Source organism: Ostrea edulis, chromosome 7 (assembly GCF_947568905.1).
Source record: "Ostrea edulis chromosome 7, xbOstEdul1.1, whole genome shotgun sequence".
Classification (NCBI taxonomy): Eukaryota; Metazoa; Mollusca; class Bivalvia; order Ostreida; family Ostreidae; genus Ostrea; species Ostrea edulis.
Window position 1 is genome coordinate 31,502,050 of NC_079170.1, and position 15,506 is coordinate 31,517,555.

A 15,506-nucleotide genomic window follows, 5' to 3' on the forward strand; every position below is an offset into this window, starting at 1 on the left:
GTCAGAGTCTTCTATTATTGACACTCAAAATAAAACACGAATAACTGTTGAAGCAGGTAATGAAAAAATAAATGGCGGTGCCCATATGGATCACGAAAATTTCAGTGAACGTATATTGAGATTATTTTTTTCTTTTGCTGATTTTACTTTTTCTTTTACATACGTGTTACCTTTAGAGCCTTGCTTCGCGGACGAGCTTCGCTCGGTAATATGTATACGGTGTGACCGTTGGACCGAGCGAAGCTGCAGCATGTAATGGTCATTGGAGTGTCCCAAGTGGTAATCATAATTCCGTTAAGTACGGTAGATTATGATTCATTTAAAAATATATATTTTTAATGAAATTTTCCTTGCGTTGATAACCCAGTAAGATCTCAATATTAAAGGGGTTTATATGGGGAGAACAGTTTTACAGGATCCGCCTATCCATTGGGCGCGGGAAATAAAACGCAAGGCGACGTAAACTGTGCATTGTGACGTCACATTTAGCCTCGACTTTTTTCTCTTTTTCAAAGCAAACAATTATTTTTACAACAATAATACATTCCGTATGCAATGAAAAAGGTCGTTATAAAACTAAACAAAATTAACCAATAAATTCAAAATGGTAAAAAAGTAACCGTAATTTTATCGTATATTCTTATTCAAAGAAAATCATGAACTCGTTCATCTATTTAGTCGTATTACGGTTTTATATGTAATTATTTGCTAAAACCTGTTATAATGATAATTATACTATTTACTTTGAACAAACTGAGTGTTTAAATTACGAATTGCACGTCAGAGTCTTCTATTATTGACATTCAAAATAAATTACGAATAACTGTTGAAGCAGGTAATGAAAAAATAAATGGCGGCGCCCATATGGATCACGAAAATTTCAGTGAACGTATATAGAGATTATCTCTTTTTCTTTGGCTGAATTTGACTTTTTTCTTTTACATACGTGTTACCTTTAGAGCCTTGCTTCGCGGACGGGCCTTCGGCCCGTCCGAGCTTCGCTCGGTATAAGGTGCAAACTTTCCTGAACAGTCTCGCACCATCTGGCATATTGGACAGTTTCCGACTTGTTACTTACTTTCAAGATATGTGTCATAACAAAATAGATATGTATGTTCAAACAAAATAAAAACTCTTGTGTTTTTCCATGTTTTTGTACAGATCAGAAAGTTTATAAATCATAATTACAAAAGTCGTAACAGTGACGTCTATAATCACGAAAAATAGGATTACGGTGTGACCGTTGGGGCGAGCGCAGCATATATCTGAATACATTTTCAAAAAATTTATATTGAAAACAAGGAAAACTGATCTGGTTCACTGTCAATACGTAGGATTACTGTCTTGCTCTTCTCGCCATGTAGGAATCAGTTTAGCGGGAAATGCAACGAGCGTGTTGTGACGTAGCCTGGTAGTTGTGACGTGACTGTTTACATTTCTTTAGACAATATTTTAAAAAGAAAAAGAAAGGGGGAAGAATATGATTGTCATCCTTTCCTTTCAAATAAGAAAGGTTTGTAATACTTCAAAGATTTTTATTATTATTATTTTACGAATCGAACCATCCGCCATTTTGTACGAGGGACTTCTGGGATTGGCGTCAAAAAAATTTCTTGTTAGAGGTTGAGATTTAGTTCGGATTATTTCCCGCGCTCTAGTCATTAGAGCTCGCAGTACGAGCCAGCGCTCCGCGCTGGCTCGCTGCGCTCGCTATAAATTAAGAACATCGAAAATATCAGATGAATTCGTATTAAAAAATTTATCGATGTCTCAGATCGTTTGTCTCGGGAGGGGGTGTCCTTCGTGGAATGAGATGTATGAAAGGTGAATATAAAAAACAGTGATCAATCTCATAACTCCTATAAGGAATACAAAATAAAGAGTTGTGCAAGCATGAACCCCTGGACATAACAGAGGTGGGATCATGTGCTTAGGAGGAGTAAGCATCCCCTGTCGACCGGTTGCACCCGCCTTGAGTCCTATATATCTTGATCACGTAAACGGAATAATCCGTAGTCAGAATCAGTGTGCCAAGAACAGCCTAACAATGGGTACGAAACACGCCATACAGCATTCGATCCAATGGTAAGTTGCATTGTTGGCAAACTAGATCATTATAACGACCATAGAATTTGGGAAATGCTGACTTTAAACGAGACTGTTGAAACCCCTGTAACATCAACTTGTTTGTCAGTAGCCTGCCTCTATTTCAAAACTGATCATACGCAGAACGAGCTCTTACATATCGAGTCGGGTGAGATATATAAACATGTACCATCAAACTCCCCGTCGAGGACTCATTGCTTCACCTACGAATGGTTTGTGAGCAAACGAACTCTGGTGGAAGTTTGCATGTACCATTATGCAAGTGATAATGAAATATTGCTATGTAAATGTGGGATTTGATGATCACCAGTTGGTCATAAAGTTGTATATATATATATATATATAAGTAACATAATTATAAATCTACATAAAGTTGTATATATATATATATATATTATATACATGTGTATATATATATATATATATATATATATATATATATATATATATATATATAAAAAAGCACTAAAGTTCCAACAACACCCGATACCTCAAAGTGTCGGATCCACAACATGGATACAAGGTCAAATACAAAAAATTATACAAAGCACTAAAATGACCAACGACACGAACAACGAGATTGTCAAATTTTCGGGACGACCCGTCCCTTCTTCAGGACAAACGAAAACAATTACATAATGTGGTCAATATCAACAGATCATAATAACAAAAACTACATATAAATACATCTAGCACTACAACTACACTAATCTACAAACGTATTTACAACGCAGACTACATGTTTTTGGTCTTTAGGCTTGCCAATCAATGTTAAAAGTGGAGCGAATATATATATATATATATATATATATATATATATATATATATATATATATATATATATATATATATATATAAGTAACACAATTATAAATCTACATAAAATGATAAATATTGGTCTAGTCAAAACTATCATAACTATAACTAACACTGAACACCTGTTGTAAACCAATCGCAACTTCTCGGCTTAAATTGCCGGAAAGGTCTGAGAATGTGCGATTGGTTGGAGACCTAAGCGTCTATGATGTTGCCTCATTATTGGCTCTTAGTTCTGGAAATTTCCATAAGGCTGATTCAAGACTAAAATCACGGATTGAAGAAACGAACAAGGATACTTTATTTATTCAACAATTATCAAAACTTACTTCCTCTGTAAGATAAAATCTAACATCGATAAACATCAATTCATATCATATCATTTAAAACTAGATGTGTGGGCACGACACGAATGCCCCCGCCTGCAGTAAAGTCAAATGTAGAAAATGAATCGAAGTATGGTATTGAATGCGGTATTCAGATTGTATGTTAGACACATTTAGTACAATGAATAAATCAATAACAACCCTTTATGTTTAACAGTCATACAATAGATGCATTTTAAATTTTTAAAAAAAATCTACGTTAAAGGGGTACAACTCCATCAAAATCAACGAACAAGAACAAAACTCAAACTGTATCAACATACATATGCATTCAAAAAATCAGTTCAATACCTCAAGGCGTTTAGAATAAAAGTCCGGAAAACTGGTCGCAACAGTTATTTTTTCTAAGTTAAAGGGGAACAACTCCATCAAAAATCAACGAACCGGAACAAAACTCAAACTCTATCTGTAACTCATCAAAAAAAAAAAAAAAAAAGAAGAAGTCTGGAAAACTGGGTGTCGCCTGTCGCGGAAGTACGGATAAGGGCCCGACCACTTTGTGGTGGGGGCATAAAAAAGGAAACTGGCTTAGATCCACCAAAGCCATTTTACTCTCATTAATATTTTTGCTATTTCATGTTAGTTTATCGAAATTAAAGTAGGGTTTTTAATTCATTTTACGATATTTTCTAATCAAGGAAGATTCTGTTATACGGACTTCACCTCACATATAAAACAATATCAAAGGTGCAAGCAGTAAATCTGGAGCAAGCGTTTCGGAGTTTATTGGCAAACTTTGTTAATCTATAATTATACATTTTCTCACGGCGACATTGAAAGTCCCTCAACATGAGCTGCGTGAAAAGTTTCTGTTGTTTACTCATCTGCGTGCATGTGCCTAAATTTGTTACCTAATAATAATAATGGTACGAATAACTATTGGTACAAAATAATCTTTGAACCTCGTTTTGAAGTTTAGATGGTCTCTTTCATAAGATTCCAAATATAATTTCCTTTGCAGCTCAATCATCAGGGGGTTCAATGAACAGCGCTACATCTTAATTGGGGTTAATGAAAAAAAAAAATCAGTGAACAGGTTACGCGTTAGATGGCAGCTCAATGAACAGCGCTACAAATATTGAACAATGCTACACATTTTATAGCAGCTCAGTGAACAGTGCTACAACTATTGAACGATGCTACACATTTAATGGCAGCTCAATAAAGAACACTACATTTTTTATAGCAGCTCAATGAACAGTGCTATAGCTATTGAACAATGCTACACATTTAATGGCAGCTCAATAAAGAACACTACATTTTTTATAGCAGCTCAATGAACAGTGCTATAGCTATTGAACAATGCTACACATTTAATGGCAGCTCAATAAAGAACACTACATTTTTATAGCAGCTCAATGAACAGTGCTATAGCTATTGAACAATGCTACACATTTAATGGCAGCTCAATAAAGAACACTACATTTTTATAGCAGCTCAATGAACAGTACTATAGCTATTGAACAATGCTACACATTTAATGGCAGCTCAATAAAGAACACTACATTTTTATAGCAGCTCAATGAACAGTGCTATAGCTATTGAACAATGCTACACATTTAATGGCAGCTCAATAAAGAACACTACATTTTTATAGCAGCTCAATGAACAGTGCTATAGCTATTGAACAGTGCTACACATTTAATGGCAGCTCAATAAAGAACACTACATTTTTATAGCAGCTCAATGAACAGTGCTATAGCTATTGAACAATGCTACACATTTAATGGCAGCTCAATAAAGAACACTACATTTTTATAGCAGCTCAATGAACAGTGCTATAGCTATTGAACAATGCTACACATTTAATGGCAGCTCAATAAAGAACACTACATTTTTATAGCAGCTCAATGAACAGTGCTATAGCTATTGAACAATGCTACACATTTAATGGCAGCTCAATAAAGAACACTACATTTTTATAGCAGCTCAATGAACAGTGCTATAGCTATTGAACAATGCTACACATTTAATGGCAGCTCAATAAAGAACACTACATTTTTATAGCAGCTCAATGAACAGTGCTATAGCTATTGAACAGTGCTACACATTTAATGGCAGCTCAATAAAGAACACTACATTTTTATAGCAGCTCAATGAACAGTGCTATAGCTATTGAACAGTGCTACACATTTAATGGCAGCTCAATAAAGAACACTACATTTTTATAGCAGCTCAATGAACAGTGCTATAGCTATTGAACAGTGCTACACATTTAATGGCAGCTCAATAAAGAACACTACATTTTTATAGCAGCTCAATGAACAGTGCTATAGCTATTGAACAGTGCTACACATTTAATGGCAGCTCAATAAAGAACACTACATTTTTATAGCAGCTCAATGAACAGTGCTATAGCTATTGAACAATGCTACACATTTAATGGCAGCTCAATGAACAGTGCTATAGCTATTGAACAGTGCTACACATTTAATGGCAGCTCAATAAAGAACACTACATTTTTATAGCAGCTCAATGAACAGTGCTATAGCTATTGAACAATGCTACACATTTAATAGCAGCTCAATGAACAGTGCTATAGCTATTGAACAGCGTTTCGTTTTCGTTATCAGTAACACAATGAACAGAACTGTATCAGTTTTATTGACAGGAAACAGTTTATTTACAATGTGATGTTGTCACAGCTAGTCCGTTGGAGTACGATCTGATCCAGCGCCAGGTAACTAGATGTGGCGTTAGTACGCCCGGAAATCACCTAAACAAAAAATATACAGTTAGATAACAGTCTCATTAGGCACATCTCGGTTGATTCCGGTACCCTATCAATAATAGAATAAGACAGGTTTTACAATGTACGTTATATGCAGTGTACAGAGAGAGGCTACGTAGCTGTAATAGTATAAGAGGGGACTTACAAAGTTTGTACGGCGCATTCCATGGACATTGACCTTTGCTTCCGTCCACACACCGTACTGAGTTACGTCTGTAGGCCCAAAGATGCCCCGGGGCTGGCTCGGGACCAGCTCCGTTCTGAGAAGAAAGATGTCGAGGACTGCTCCTTTGTCTGCGAGTTTATACCAAAACCTCAGGCAAAAGTCGCGATCTACAATTAGTACAAAAACCTCAGGCAAAAGTCGCGATCTACAATTAGTACAAAAACCTCAGGCAAAAGTCACGATTTACAATTACAACAAAAACTATTTAACTTGAACAAGAATGCATCAGAACGTCTCTCTCTCTCTCTCTCTCTCTCTCTCTCTCTCTCTTCAGAGTAGCCGCATACTATCAAACCTCAGGCAAAAGTCACGATCTACAATTAGTACAAAAACCTCAGGCAAAAGTCGCGATCTACAATTAGTACAAAAACCTCAGGCAAAAGTCACGATTTACAATTACAACAAAAACTATTTAACTTGAACAAGAATGCATCAGAACGTCTCTCTCTCTCTCTCTCTCTCTCTCTCTCTCTCTCTTCAGAGTAGCCGCATACTATCAAACCCCACACGTGGGCCACGCCATGACACCAGTGCTCAAAGTGTGACGAGACTTGAAACAGTTATACGAGGATTCCTGCATATCTTGTACCACGTGATTCTTTAGAATGTTCTATAATTTTTTTCCAGATGTATAATTCTGAATTTAGGGCCGGGGTCACGTGGTGAGTTGAAATTTCCGGTAAAATCTGTTCTACATTACATGATGGGTGCTTGCAAATCAGTTTTACAAATAACGGACGTCTGGTTCTTGAAAATATTTTTAGATATACATGTAATTGTTCTATCTTCATGTATTCCTATACAAAACTTTAATTCGCAATTTTGTTTCCCAACCAAACCCGGGGGATGCTTTGAAGATTTTTTTTTTATCTTTATCACATAGATAAGCCTTTTTGCAATTTGTCTCTTGCAGTCCAGTCGATATATCAATGCATGACGTACAGCCATTACTTTACTTCGTGGAACTTCTCTAATGAAGAATGAAAATCGGTTATCTCCCTTGTCCATCTTAGCATTGGAATCGAATTAAAATTAGATCCTTAAAGATCCGCTTACCTGCGACTGGTAGGTGACCGTGAGCGGATCAAAAGATCTGATTTTGATTAGACTGCATACGACTTCAATATTGACATAAAGTTTGCCCCATTTGTCATTCAAACCCAATGGAGGATCGCCAGAGTATACCGTATACGTATACTAGTAACTAGTGGAGCTCGCCGGAGGTTATAGAAACTAATGGACAGGATTTACATCGATGTCGCATTTCCCGAATTAAATCAAGTTATCTTACTGTCATAATAGTCTCCGATGTCGTAGATGACCATATTAAAAGCCTGGTTGTTGGAGATGCGGCCGTGGTGAACTGAGCCGTCCTGTCCATCCTAAAACATGCACAGATATCTCTAAATGTTAACAAATGGCAAAAATATTCACCAGTAAGAATTTTCTACATCTGAAAAAAAAAATTCCCCTCAAGTGTATTAAAATCTTAAAAACGTTAAAATGCAGTAAAATCGCTCAAGGTAATGGTGTTCGCTAGTTATTTCAATCATCATTTCTTGTGCAATTTCTGTGGCCATTGTAGGACAACATGAATAAAATCACCACGTTTTTCAAAATATCATCCAGAGACTGACCGAAGGAGCACTTTTAACTTTGTTACTATTTCTCTACAGCTGTTAAAGAAACGACACGTTCTCTGAACTTTGGTATCGTTCTTTTGAGGGCCGAATATGGGACACAATGTTCCATATTCTTTAGTGACGCTGTAATTGTCTTCGTATCTTTTATTCTGTTTGTTGATAAATATACGATGTGCCTGAAATACTCTATAATTGTAGTATCATGATATCTGGTCGCAATAGTTCAGAGGTTGAGGCTTCGATTCGTAACCGGGAGGTCGTGAGTTCGAGCCCCGCTTGTGTCATGACCGCTTCAAACATAAAACGCCGACACAGGTTGCGATTGCTTCTTCGCTAAACACTTCACATTTACAAGTGAGAATTATGGGCCCTGTGGACATGTCCTTAAAAACGGAGATCGCGACAGGTGGTTGGCACGTTCAAGAACCCTCACTGCTACAGCCCAGGTATAATTTTCTGGTACTTCACATACAGCCGGCGACGTCTCAGTATGAGTGAAAATTTCACGACTGGACAACAAATAAACAAATACAATACTGAGTCATTTTGTAAAGATGTCCTGAAATACTCTTTGGGTTTGACAAGTTTTCGTCTTACCGGGTGGAAGCCGATCGATCCGGTTATTTTGAAGTCTGACTTGTCTTCATCCCAACCATAACGGAAAATTTTATCTGTAGAAACAACACAACAGTATCAGACAGACAAAAATTGTATTCCACGAATAACAAATTGTATCATCACGGACAACAAAATGTATCGTCACGGACAACAAAATATATCGTCACGGACGACAACATATCATCACGGACGACAGATTGTATCTATCGTCACGGACGACAAATTGTATCGTTACGGACGACAAATTGTATCATCATGGACAACAAATTATATCGTCGCAGACAACAGATGGACATTAATATTGTAAAATCATTAAATGGTGCATGATGCGAATAATGAAATATGTTAATTCTTATATGTTTCATTCGCGTTATCCAGCTCAAGGAAAATTTTTGTTGGGCCATATCTTCATGGTTTAAGAAAATGAATCAGAATAAACTTTTGAAAGTGCAGGTTAGTAAACCTGATAAACAGGAGTGTGCTATAACTATTTGAGAGTGTGGGTGTTTAGTGTTCTTCCCTAATGAGATCAGTCACAGGAGTGTGTTATAACTATTTGAGAGTGTGAGTGTTTAGTGTTCTTCCCTAATGAGATCAGTCACAGGAGTGTGTTATAACTATATGAGAGTGTAGGTGTTTAGTGTTCTTCCCTAATGAGATCAGTCTTGTGCACTAGCGTTTCTCTGTTCGTGGGGGATTTAAATTCGTGGGTAGGTAATTGATAGAGCGTACACTAAAATTACCCATTCCGTAAAGCCTTGAAAAATCATATCAAAATTGGATAAGAAAATAGGAGCTTATTTTCAAAACATGCTTATTTTCAAAACCTGGCTTATTTTCAAAACCTGGCTTATTTTCAAACCTGAAAAGGTTTCATACTTTCAAATAAAACATGTTTTCGAGAGAGAAACGGTTTGGATCTGTCGAGAAATGGAAGCAAAAGGTTGTTTTGTTTTAAGCACTGGTAGCGTGATACTTACATTCACACTTGTCCCCGGACCAATTGGAGTCACAGACGCACACTCCCGCGTCGGTGCTCAGGTCACAAGATCCACCATGGAAACACTGGGGCTCGTCAAACCGGCACGCTTTGTGTTGACAGAAGTCTCCCACATACCCATATGCACACTCGCACCGGAAAGTATTTACGTTATTTCCCGTTTTCACGCACGTGGCGCCGTTCAAGCAGCGACTGGGCTCACAGGGAATCCCCGGATGTGCACGAACAACTGTAAATACACATATCACAAAAAGATTACAATAAAACCCGGGTTGACTTTATAACGAAACCATCATCATGATCCAAGTGCGACTTCCAAGGTACTTTAATTTTTAGCCGGGCTTGTAAAGCCCTGGCTATAGGCAAGCAAATCGCCAGTTTTACTATAACGAGAGAGAAAAAAAAAACAACAAAAAAACACACCAACCGAACAGCCTCAAAGCAGAAGCTTCCGATGTACAAAATAGTTACAAATAGAGATGACATTTTATCAAATATATGGATGAACTTGAACTTTTTGATTGGGAATAGAATGATAATGGAAATATCAACACATTTCTTAATTTAATTTCATATGATAAGGACACAAGTGATTAATCATCTTGCGCACATGATATACGGTATGTGTATGGATCCTTAACATGAACATTTAGACAGTTTTCACCCCCTTTTTATACACCCCTCTCGCTTGAAGTTAGCTATAAAAAAAAAACCCAATGAAACCAATGTCAGACATCGGTAGATTGTCATTGTCCCATCCACACACACTGAAAAAATGTATTCATACATGTATGTAGTTTTTCAAAACGGAAATCGTTGAATGGTTTAATGTATTCCACATGGACACACATCTTTGCAATCCCCCCCCCCCCCCCCCCCCCCGCCAATTACTCTGATGATTTTGATTGCAATACCTTAACATCCTTATGTGATGAACACTGACACATAATATGTGCCTTTTTCGTTATCTTGTGTAGTTGTGAAAGATGAATATATCTAAATGTTGTTTGAAGTATATACATTGTGTCATAGTTTTGAGCTGAACTTTACTTACTTTTAATTATAATATTAACACAAAGTAATTACATGTATATCCCATTTTAATCAAGGTGTCGGCTTCAAAATCTATTCTACTGAATGAAGAAACTCAAGCAATGAAGAGGTAGAAAATCTTTCCATTATTCACCTCGACTATGTAGTGTAGTATGACATCATAAAAGCCCTGCTTTCAGTAATATAAATATATTCTATCTAATCAAGATATATTCAAGTCGCACAAAATATTGCGCTGGAAAAAGTCCCATTTATGATTAGCAGGTACATAGTTATAACACGTGTTTGGATTATCGATGAATATGTATTACGTGAAAGCACATCGAAGGTAAAATTAATCGAATTTTTTTTTTTTTTTTTTTTTGAGAAAAGGAATTTTTAAAAAAAATAAGAATTCATATTTTTACGTCTGCTGTCGTCTCATTATTAATCATTCTATGGTATTGCATTAATCTTATTATCATCATTTGTTATATCACTATCATGTATTGTTAATGGAAGCATTTTTTCTATAGGAATATTTAGTTCATTGTCTGATTGAAATCAAACTCTTTGATCCGCTCACATATATCGCTTGTGCAGTGAGAGATCAAAGAATGTAATTTTAATTAGATTGATACCATACAGTTTTACTTTTTTATGTTATTCGTTTGTATAGTGTTGTATAATCTAGATTGATTTTTCAAAGAACAGAAGAAAAAACCAACTTTTAAATATCCACATGCTCAAAACATATTTTGATGTCGCGCTTTTAGAACAATTACCAGGATGTTGTGACCCTAGGTGTACCCTTTCCGCCCCGGCGAAGAGGCCAAAATTGACCCCCCCCCCCCAAAAAAATTTTAAATTCCTTTTTGTTCATATTGTTCAATCAAAAAGGGGGTTTGTAATCCCTATAACCCCGCCCCTTCTAAATCCGCCACTGTGATGTATCATTCTTACCTCTTCTGTTCGCCCGAACGGAAGTCAGCACTAGAGCCAGAAGAACAAACAGGGTCTGGAGATACTGCATTGTGAGTTTCTGATCAGCGGTGATTTACGAATGACAAATACTTCATTTTTATACAGTCTTTTAAACTATCTTGTCAGACATCAAATCTTCAGACTCATTATAGATAGCGATCAATAATTACTTTTCCTATACACTAGTACTCCTATTAGCCTCTGTACGTCGCCTCCCGCTTTTAAAAGCAAAGATATAAAAGTGAAACATTGATTTTTGGAGGGACCAAAACACTCCCCCTTTTTTCTGCAGAGAAAAGTGCAATTGGTCGTTATAGTGTTATGTGTCCGGAGTACGTACGGAGAAACCTCGGGTCGTGTTTAAATATCAGATTAGATACCGACTACCCACGTGTTTACATCAGACAAATAAACATCTGTTCTGTGTTGTAAATTTTTTGTCTTCATTAATTTCTTTTTTTATCTTATGTACTTTAGAATGCATGGATAAAAAAAAAAATATTTATATCATTTATTTCACACGCAAATACATTAATAGCCAAACATCGGCACATCCAATCAACAAGCATCGTAGTTATAAATAGAAAAGTGTGCCGTTTTATGTATAAATCACAAAACATACAATATATATATAATTTATATATATATATATATATATATATATATATATATATATATATATATATATTCAGATGCACTGGTCTGGAGTGTGTCGTATTTATAACATGTAATATAGATTCCTTATTTTACACGAGTACATAATATCGCGAAATCACAGAGGTCAAATCGCGAGAACATAAATTCGCGAATGGACAGTTGATCAAGAATTTTTAACGTGTATTCGAGCAATAAAAATAAAAGCGAGTAATTTTATTTCGCAAATGGCGCTTTTCGCTAAATTACAATATATAATATATTTCTCGTGTATTGTTATACATCTACAGTAGATATTAGATAGTTTTTCAATTGTACAATGTAAATGCCAGATGCGGGAGTGTTTTGGAAAAGGGGAGTAAGGAAAATGTAAAGGCAGTGCGGACCTAAAGGGGAGTAAGGAAAATGTAAAGGTAGTGGGGACCTAAAGGGGAGTAAGGAAAATGTAAAGGTACAGTGGGGACCTAAAGGGGAGTAAGGAAAATGTAAAGGCAGTGGAGACCTAAAGGAGAGTAAGGAAAATGTAAAGGTACAGTGGGGACCTAAAGGGGGGTAAGGAAAATGTAAAGGTAGTGGGGACCTAAAGGGGAGTAAGGAAAATGTAAAGGTACAGTGGGGACCTAAAGGGGAGTAAGGAAAATGTAAAGGTACAGTGGGGACCTAAAGGAGAGTAAGGAAAATGTAAAGGTAGTGGGGACATAAAGGGGAGTAAGGAAAATGTAAAGGTACAGTGGGGACCTAAAGGGGAGTAAGGAAAATGTAAAGGTAGTGGGGACATAAAAGTTCTAGGACACACATTACTTGGTCTGGTCTGCGCTCCGCCACAAACAAATCACTTTACTTTGACTATTTGGGAGTTGAACTTATCGAACAAAGCGCGCATTTATATATTGCAAAGGATTTCTGTATGAGCCGCATCATACCTTCAACGTTCTATGGTACATGTACACACGAATATAAAAGAAAACACCCACTAAAACATATAATCCTGCGTGTATATTCAAAGCTCAATTCCAATACAGAAAGGTTTGTTTTGTTAAATTTATACAACATCATATGAAAAAGAGATATGGATTTGTTTCTGAATTCATGACGATAAACGTACATGTACATGTGACACCCCCCCCCCCCCTTCGTTATTAAAATATATCGGCACGATTTCGAACGTTCAAAATCCGTACCGCCTGAAACATATGTATTTATAAAAAGACAGTACACCGATATAATGAATGTACTTTTTTGAATGTTAAATAGTGGGATTGTATTAATGATTTCATGTTATAGATTTATCAGAAATGCTTTTTATTTATCCTAACTATGATGAATAAACATGTTGAAGAGTTCAGTGGCACTGCATTCACCATGACATTGATATTTTCATACGCGACAACCCATACATTGTTTACAACTTGATATATCGTACCAAAATATAAGCCTTGTAGCATGTACTTGTACTTGCTGCATTTGTGGCACGCACTCCATGCACATTTCTGGCACAGAGTCGATGGAAAATTAAGTGATTCTACATAAATTGGAATTATGATAAATACACAATAAAAGTTCATTTCATATCTATATTAAATACATAACAATATGTAACTGTTAAACTACGACTATAGAAAAGTGGCTTCTGGTCCACATTATGTTGTGTTACGTAATGTTAACAATAAAAACCCTCCGTGTAGTCCCATCCTTTGGTCATTTGTGTACATTTTTTATTTGGAAGAATTTCTTTTAACATCTAGGGTTTATCAACTGCACTGTGGCCCTTCTCTAGCCTAATACCAGGATGTGATTCGAACAGATTTGTAAATTATGGCTTTTTCAGCTCTGTGACCAGTGTCCAATAGTTTTTCTCTTGAAACTAGCAAATGATATACAGATGATACTAGAATTGTGTTTACAATTACGATAAGAAAGCACTTTTGTTGAACAGGAACATGTGCATTGATGATAGCAGGTTTCAGCAATATTTGTAGAGAAGTAAACCACGCACTTTCCCTCTGTAATCTATGGTGTCCCTATAGGGCCATGTGCAAATGCGCAACAGCGCGTTTCTTTAAACGCGCTGTCACGCTAACACACAATACGCCGTCGCACTATAACAAAACATTCCGTCTCGCTATCATACACACACCGTCTCGCTATCATAAACACGCCTTCTCGCTATCATAAACACACCGTCTTGCTATCATAAACACACCTTCTCGCTATCATCAATACACCATCGCGCTATCATGCGATCACACAACACGCCGTCGTTCTTTTCATCAATCACACAACACATTGTCGCATTTTCACGCTAACCCATAACACGCACAGTGCGTGTTAGCTGGATGGCACAGCGACGACGTGTTTGGAGATCATGTGATAGTGTGACGGTGTGTCATGGGATAGTGTGACTGCGTTTCATGTGATAGTGTGACGGCGTGTCGTGTGATAGTGTGACGGCGTGGTGTGTGATAGTGTGACGGCGTGTCGTGTGATAGTGTGACGGTGTATTGTGTGATAGTGTGACGGCGTGTCGTGTGATAGTGTGAAGGCGTGTCGTGTGATAGTGTGACGGCGTGTCGAGTGATCGTGTGACGGCGTGTCGTGTGATAGTGTGGCGGTGTATTGTGTGATAGTGTGACGGCGTGGTGTGTGTTAGTGTGACGGCGTGTCGTGTGATAGTGTGACGGCGTGTCGTGTGATAGTGTGACGGTGTATTGTGTGATAGTGTGACGGCGTGGTGTGTGTTAGTGTGACGGTGTGTCGTGTGATAGTGTGACGGTGTGTCGTGTGATAGCGTGACGGCGTGTCGTGTGTTAGCGTGATAACGCATTTCAATAAACGCGCTATTGTGCTCTTGTACATGGCTCTGTTGGGGATACCATAGATAGCTGTTGACAATCAACTTTAATGTTAAAGTCAATGCTGTGAAGGACTTATATTCTGACACTGCAGCCCTGGGATACTTTGATAGAGAGAATATGGTATATATTTTTTTTTACAGTAACCTATATCTCGAGTTGAATCTGAGGACTTACCTTGCTTTCTATACCTTAGAATTGAAAGCACGATTGAATCCCGGCTCCTTCATACTCTATGCATGATATACTATACCTCAATGACATACATTGCAAATTTTCATTATATCTTAATGAACTTTCAGAGTATGGTGTTAGAGATTTGTAAACAATTACACTAATGATAAAAAGGTAGATAACGAACAGTGATCACTCTCACAATTCCTATAAAAGTACAAAATTAGAAGTACCAAAGAAAATGTGAATATAACGAACAGTGATCAATCTCATAATTCCTATAA

The 15,506-nt window shown here is 36.9% G+C and overlaps 1 protein-coding gene across 2 annotated transcripts; it reads right to left on the bottom strand.

Moving 5' to 3' along the window:
* Nucleotides 1-5,889: 5,889 nt before the first annotated feature.
* On the bottom strand, nt 5,890-11,966 carry LOC125653464 (fibropellin-3-like). 2 transcript variants are annotated; one of them, XM_056144008.1, is made up of 6 exons: nt 11,522-11,850; nt 9,507-9,755; nt 8,506-8,579; nt 7,557-7,647; nt 6,185-6,372; nt 5,890-6,024 (listed from the first exon to the last, which is right to left on the bottom strand). In XM_056144008.1, the coding sequence occupies exons 1-6, from the start codon at nt 11,589-11,591 to the stop codon at nt 5,932-5,934; spliced, it is 765 nt and encodes a 254-aa protein (XP_055999983.1). In that variant the 5' UTR covers nt 11,592-11,850; the 3' UTR covers nt 5,890-5,931. The 2 variants fall into 2 exon arrangements, with proteins under 2 accessions (XP_055999983.1, XP_048738908.2); XM_048882951.2 differs by lacking the exons at nt 5,890-6,024; nt 6,185-6,372 and adding an exon at nt 6,379-6,617 and having other exon boundaries at nt 11,522-11,966.
* Between the last annotated feature and the right edge of the window lie 3,540 nt (nt 11,967-15,506).

What these genes read in the sequence shown, in the direction of transcription:
- LOC125653464 (XM_056144008.1), bottom strand. Translation starts at nt 11,591, where the DNA reads ATGCAGTATCTCCAGACCCTGTTTGTTCTTCTGGCTCTAGTGCTGACT. An exon ending in CGTTCGGGCGAACAGAAGAG is followed by an intron (nt 9,756 to 11,521) that starts GTAAGAATGATA and finishes GTGTATTTACAG; the next exon opens with TTGTTCGTGCACATCCGGGG. An exon ending in GAATGCGCCGTACAAACTTT is followed by an intron (nt 6,025 to 6,184) that starts GTAAGTCCCCTC and finishes TTTTTTGTTTAG; the next exon opens with GTGATTTCCGGGCGTACTAA.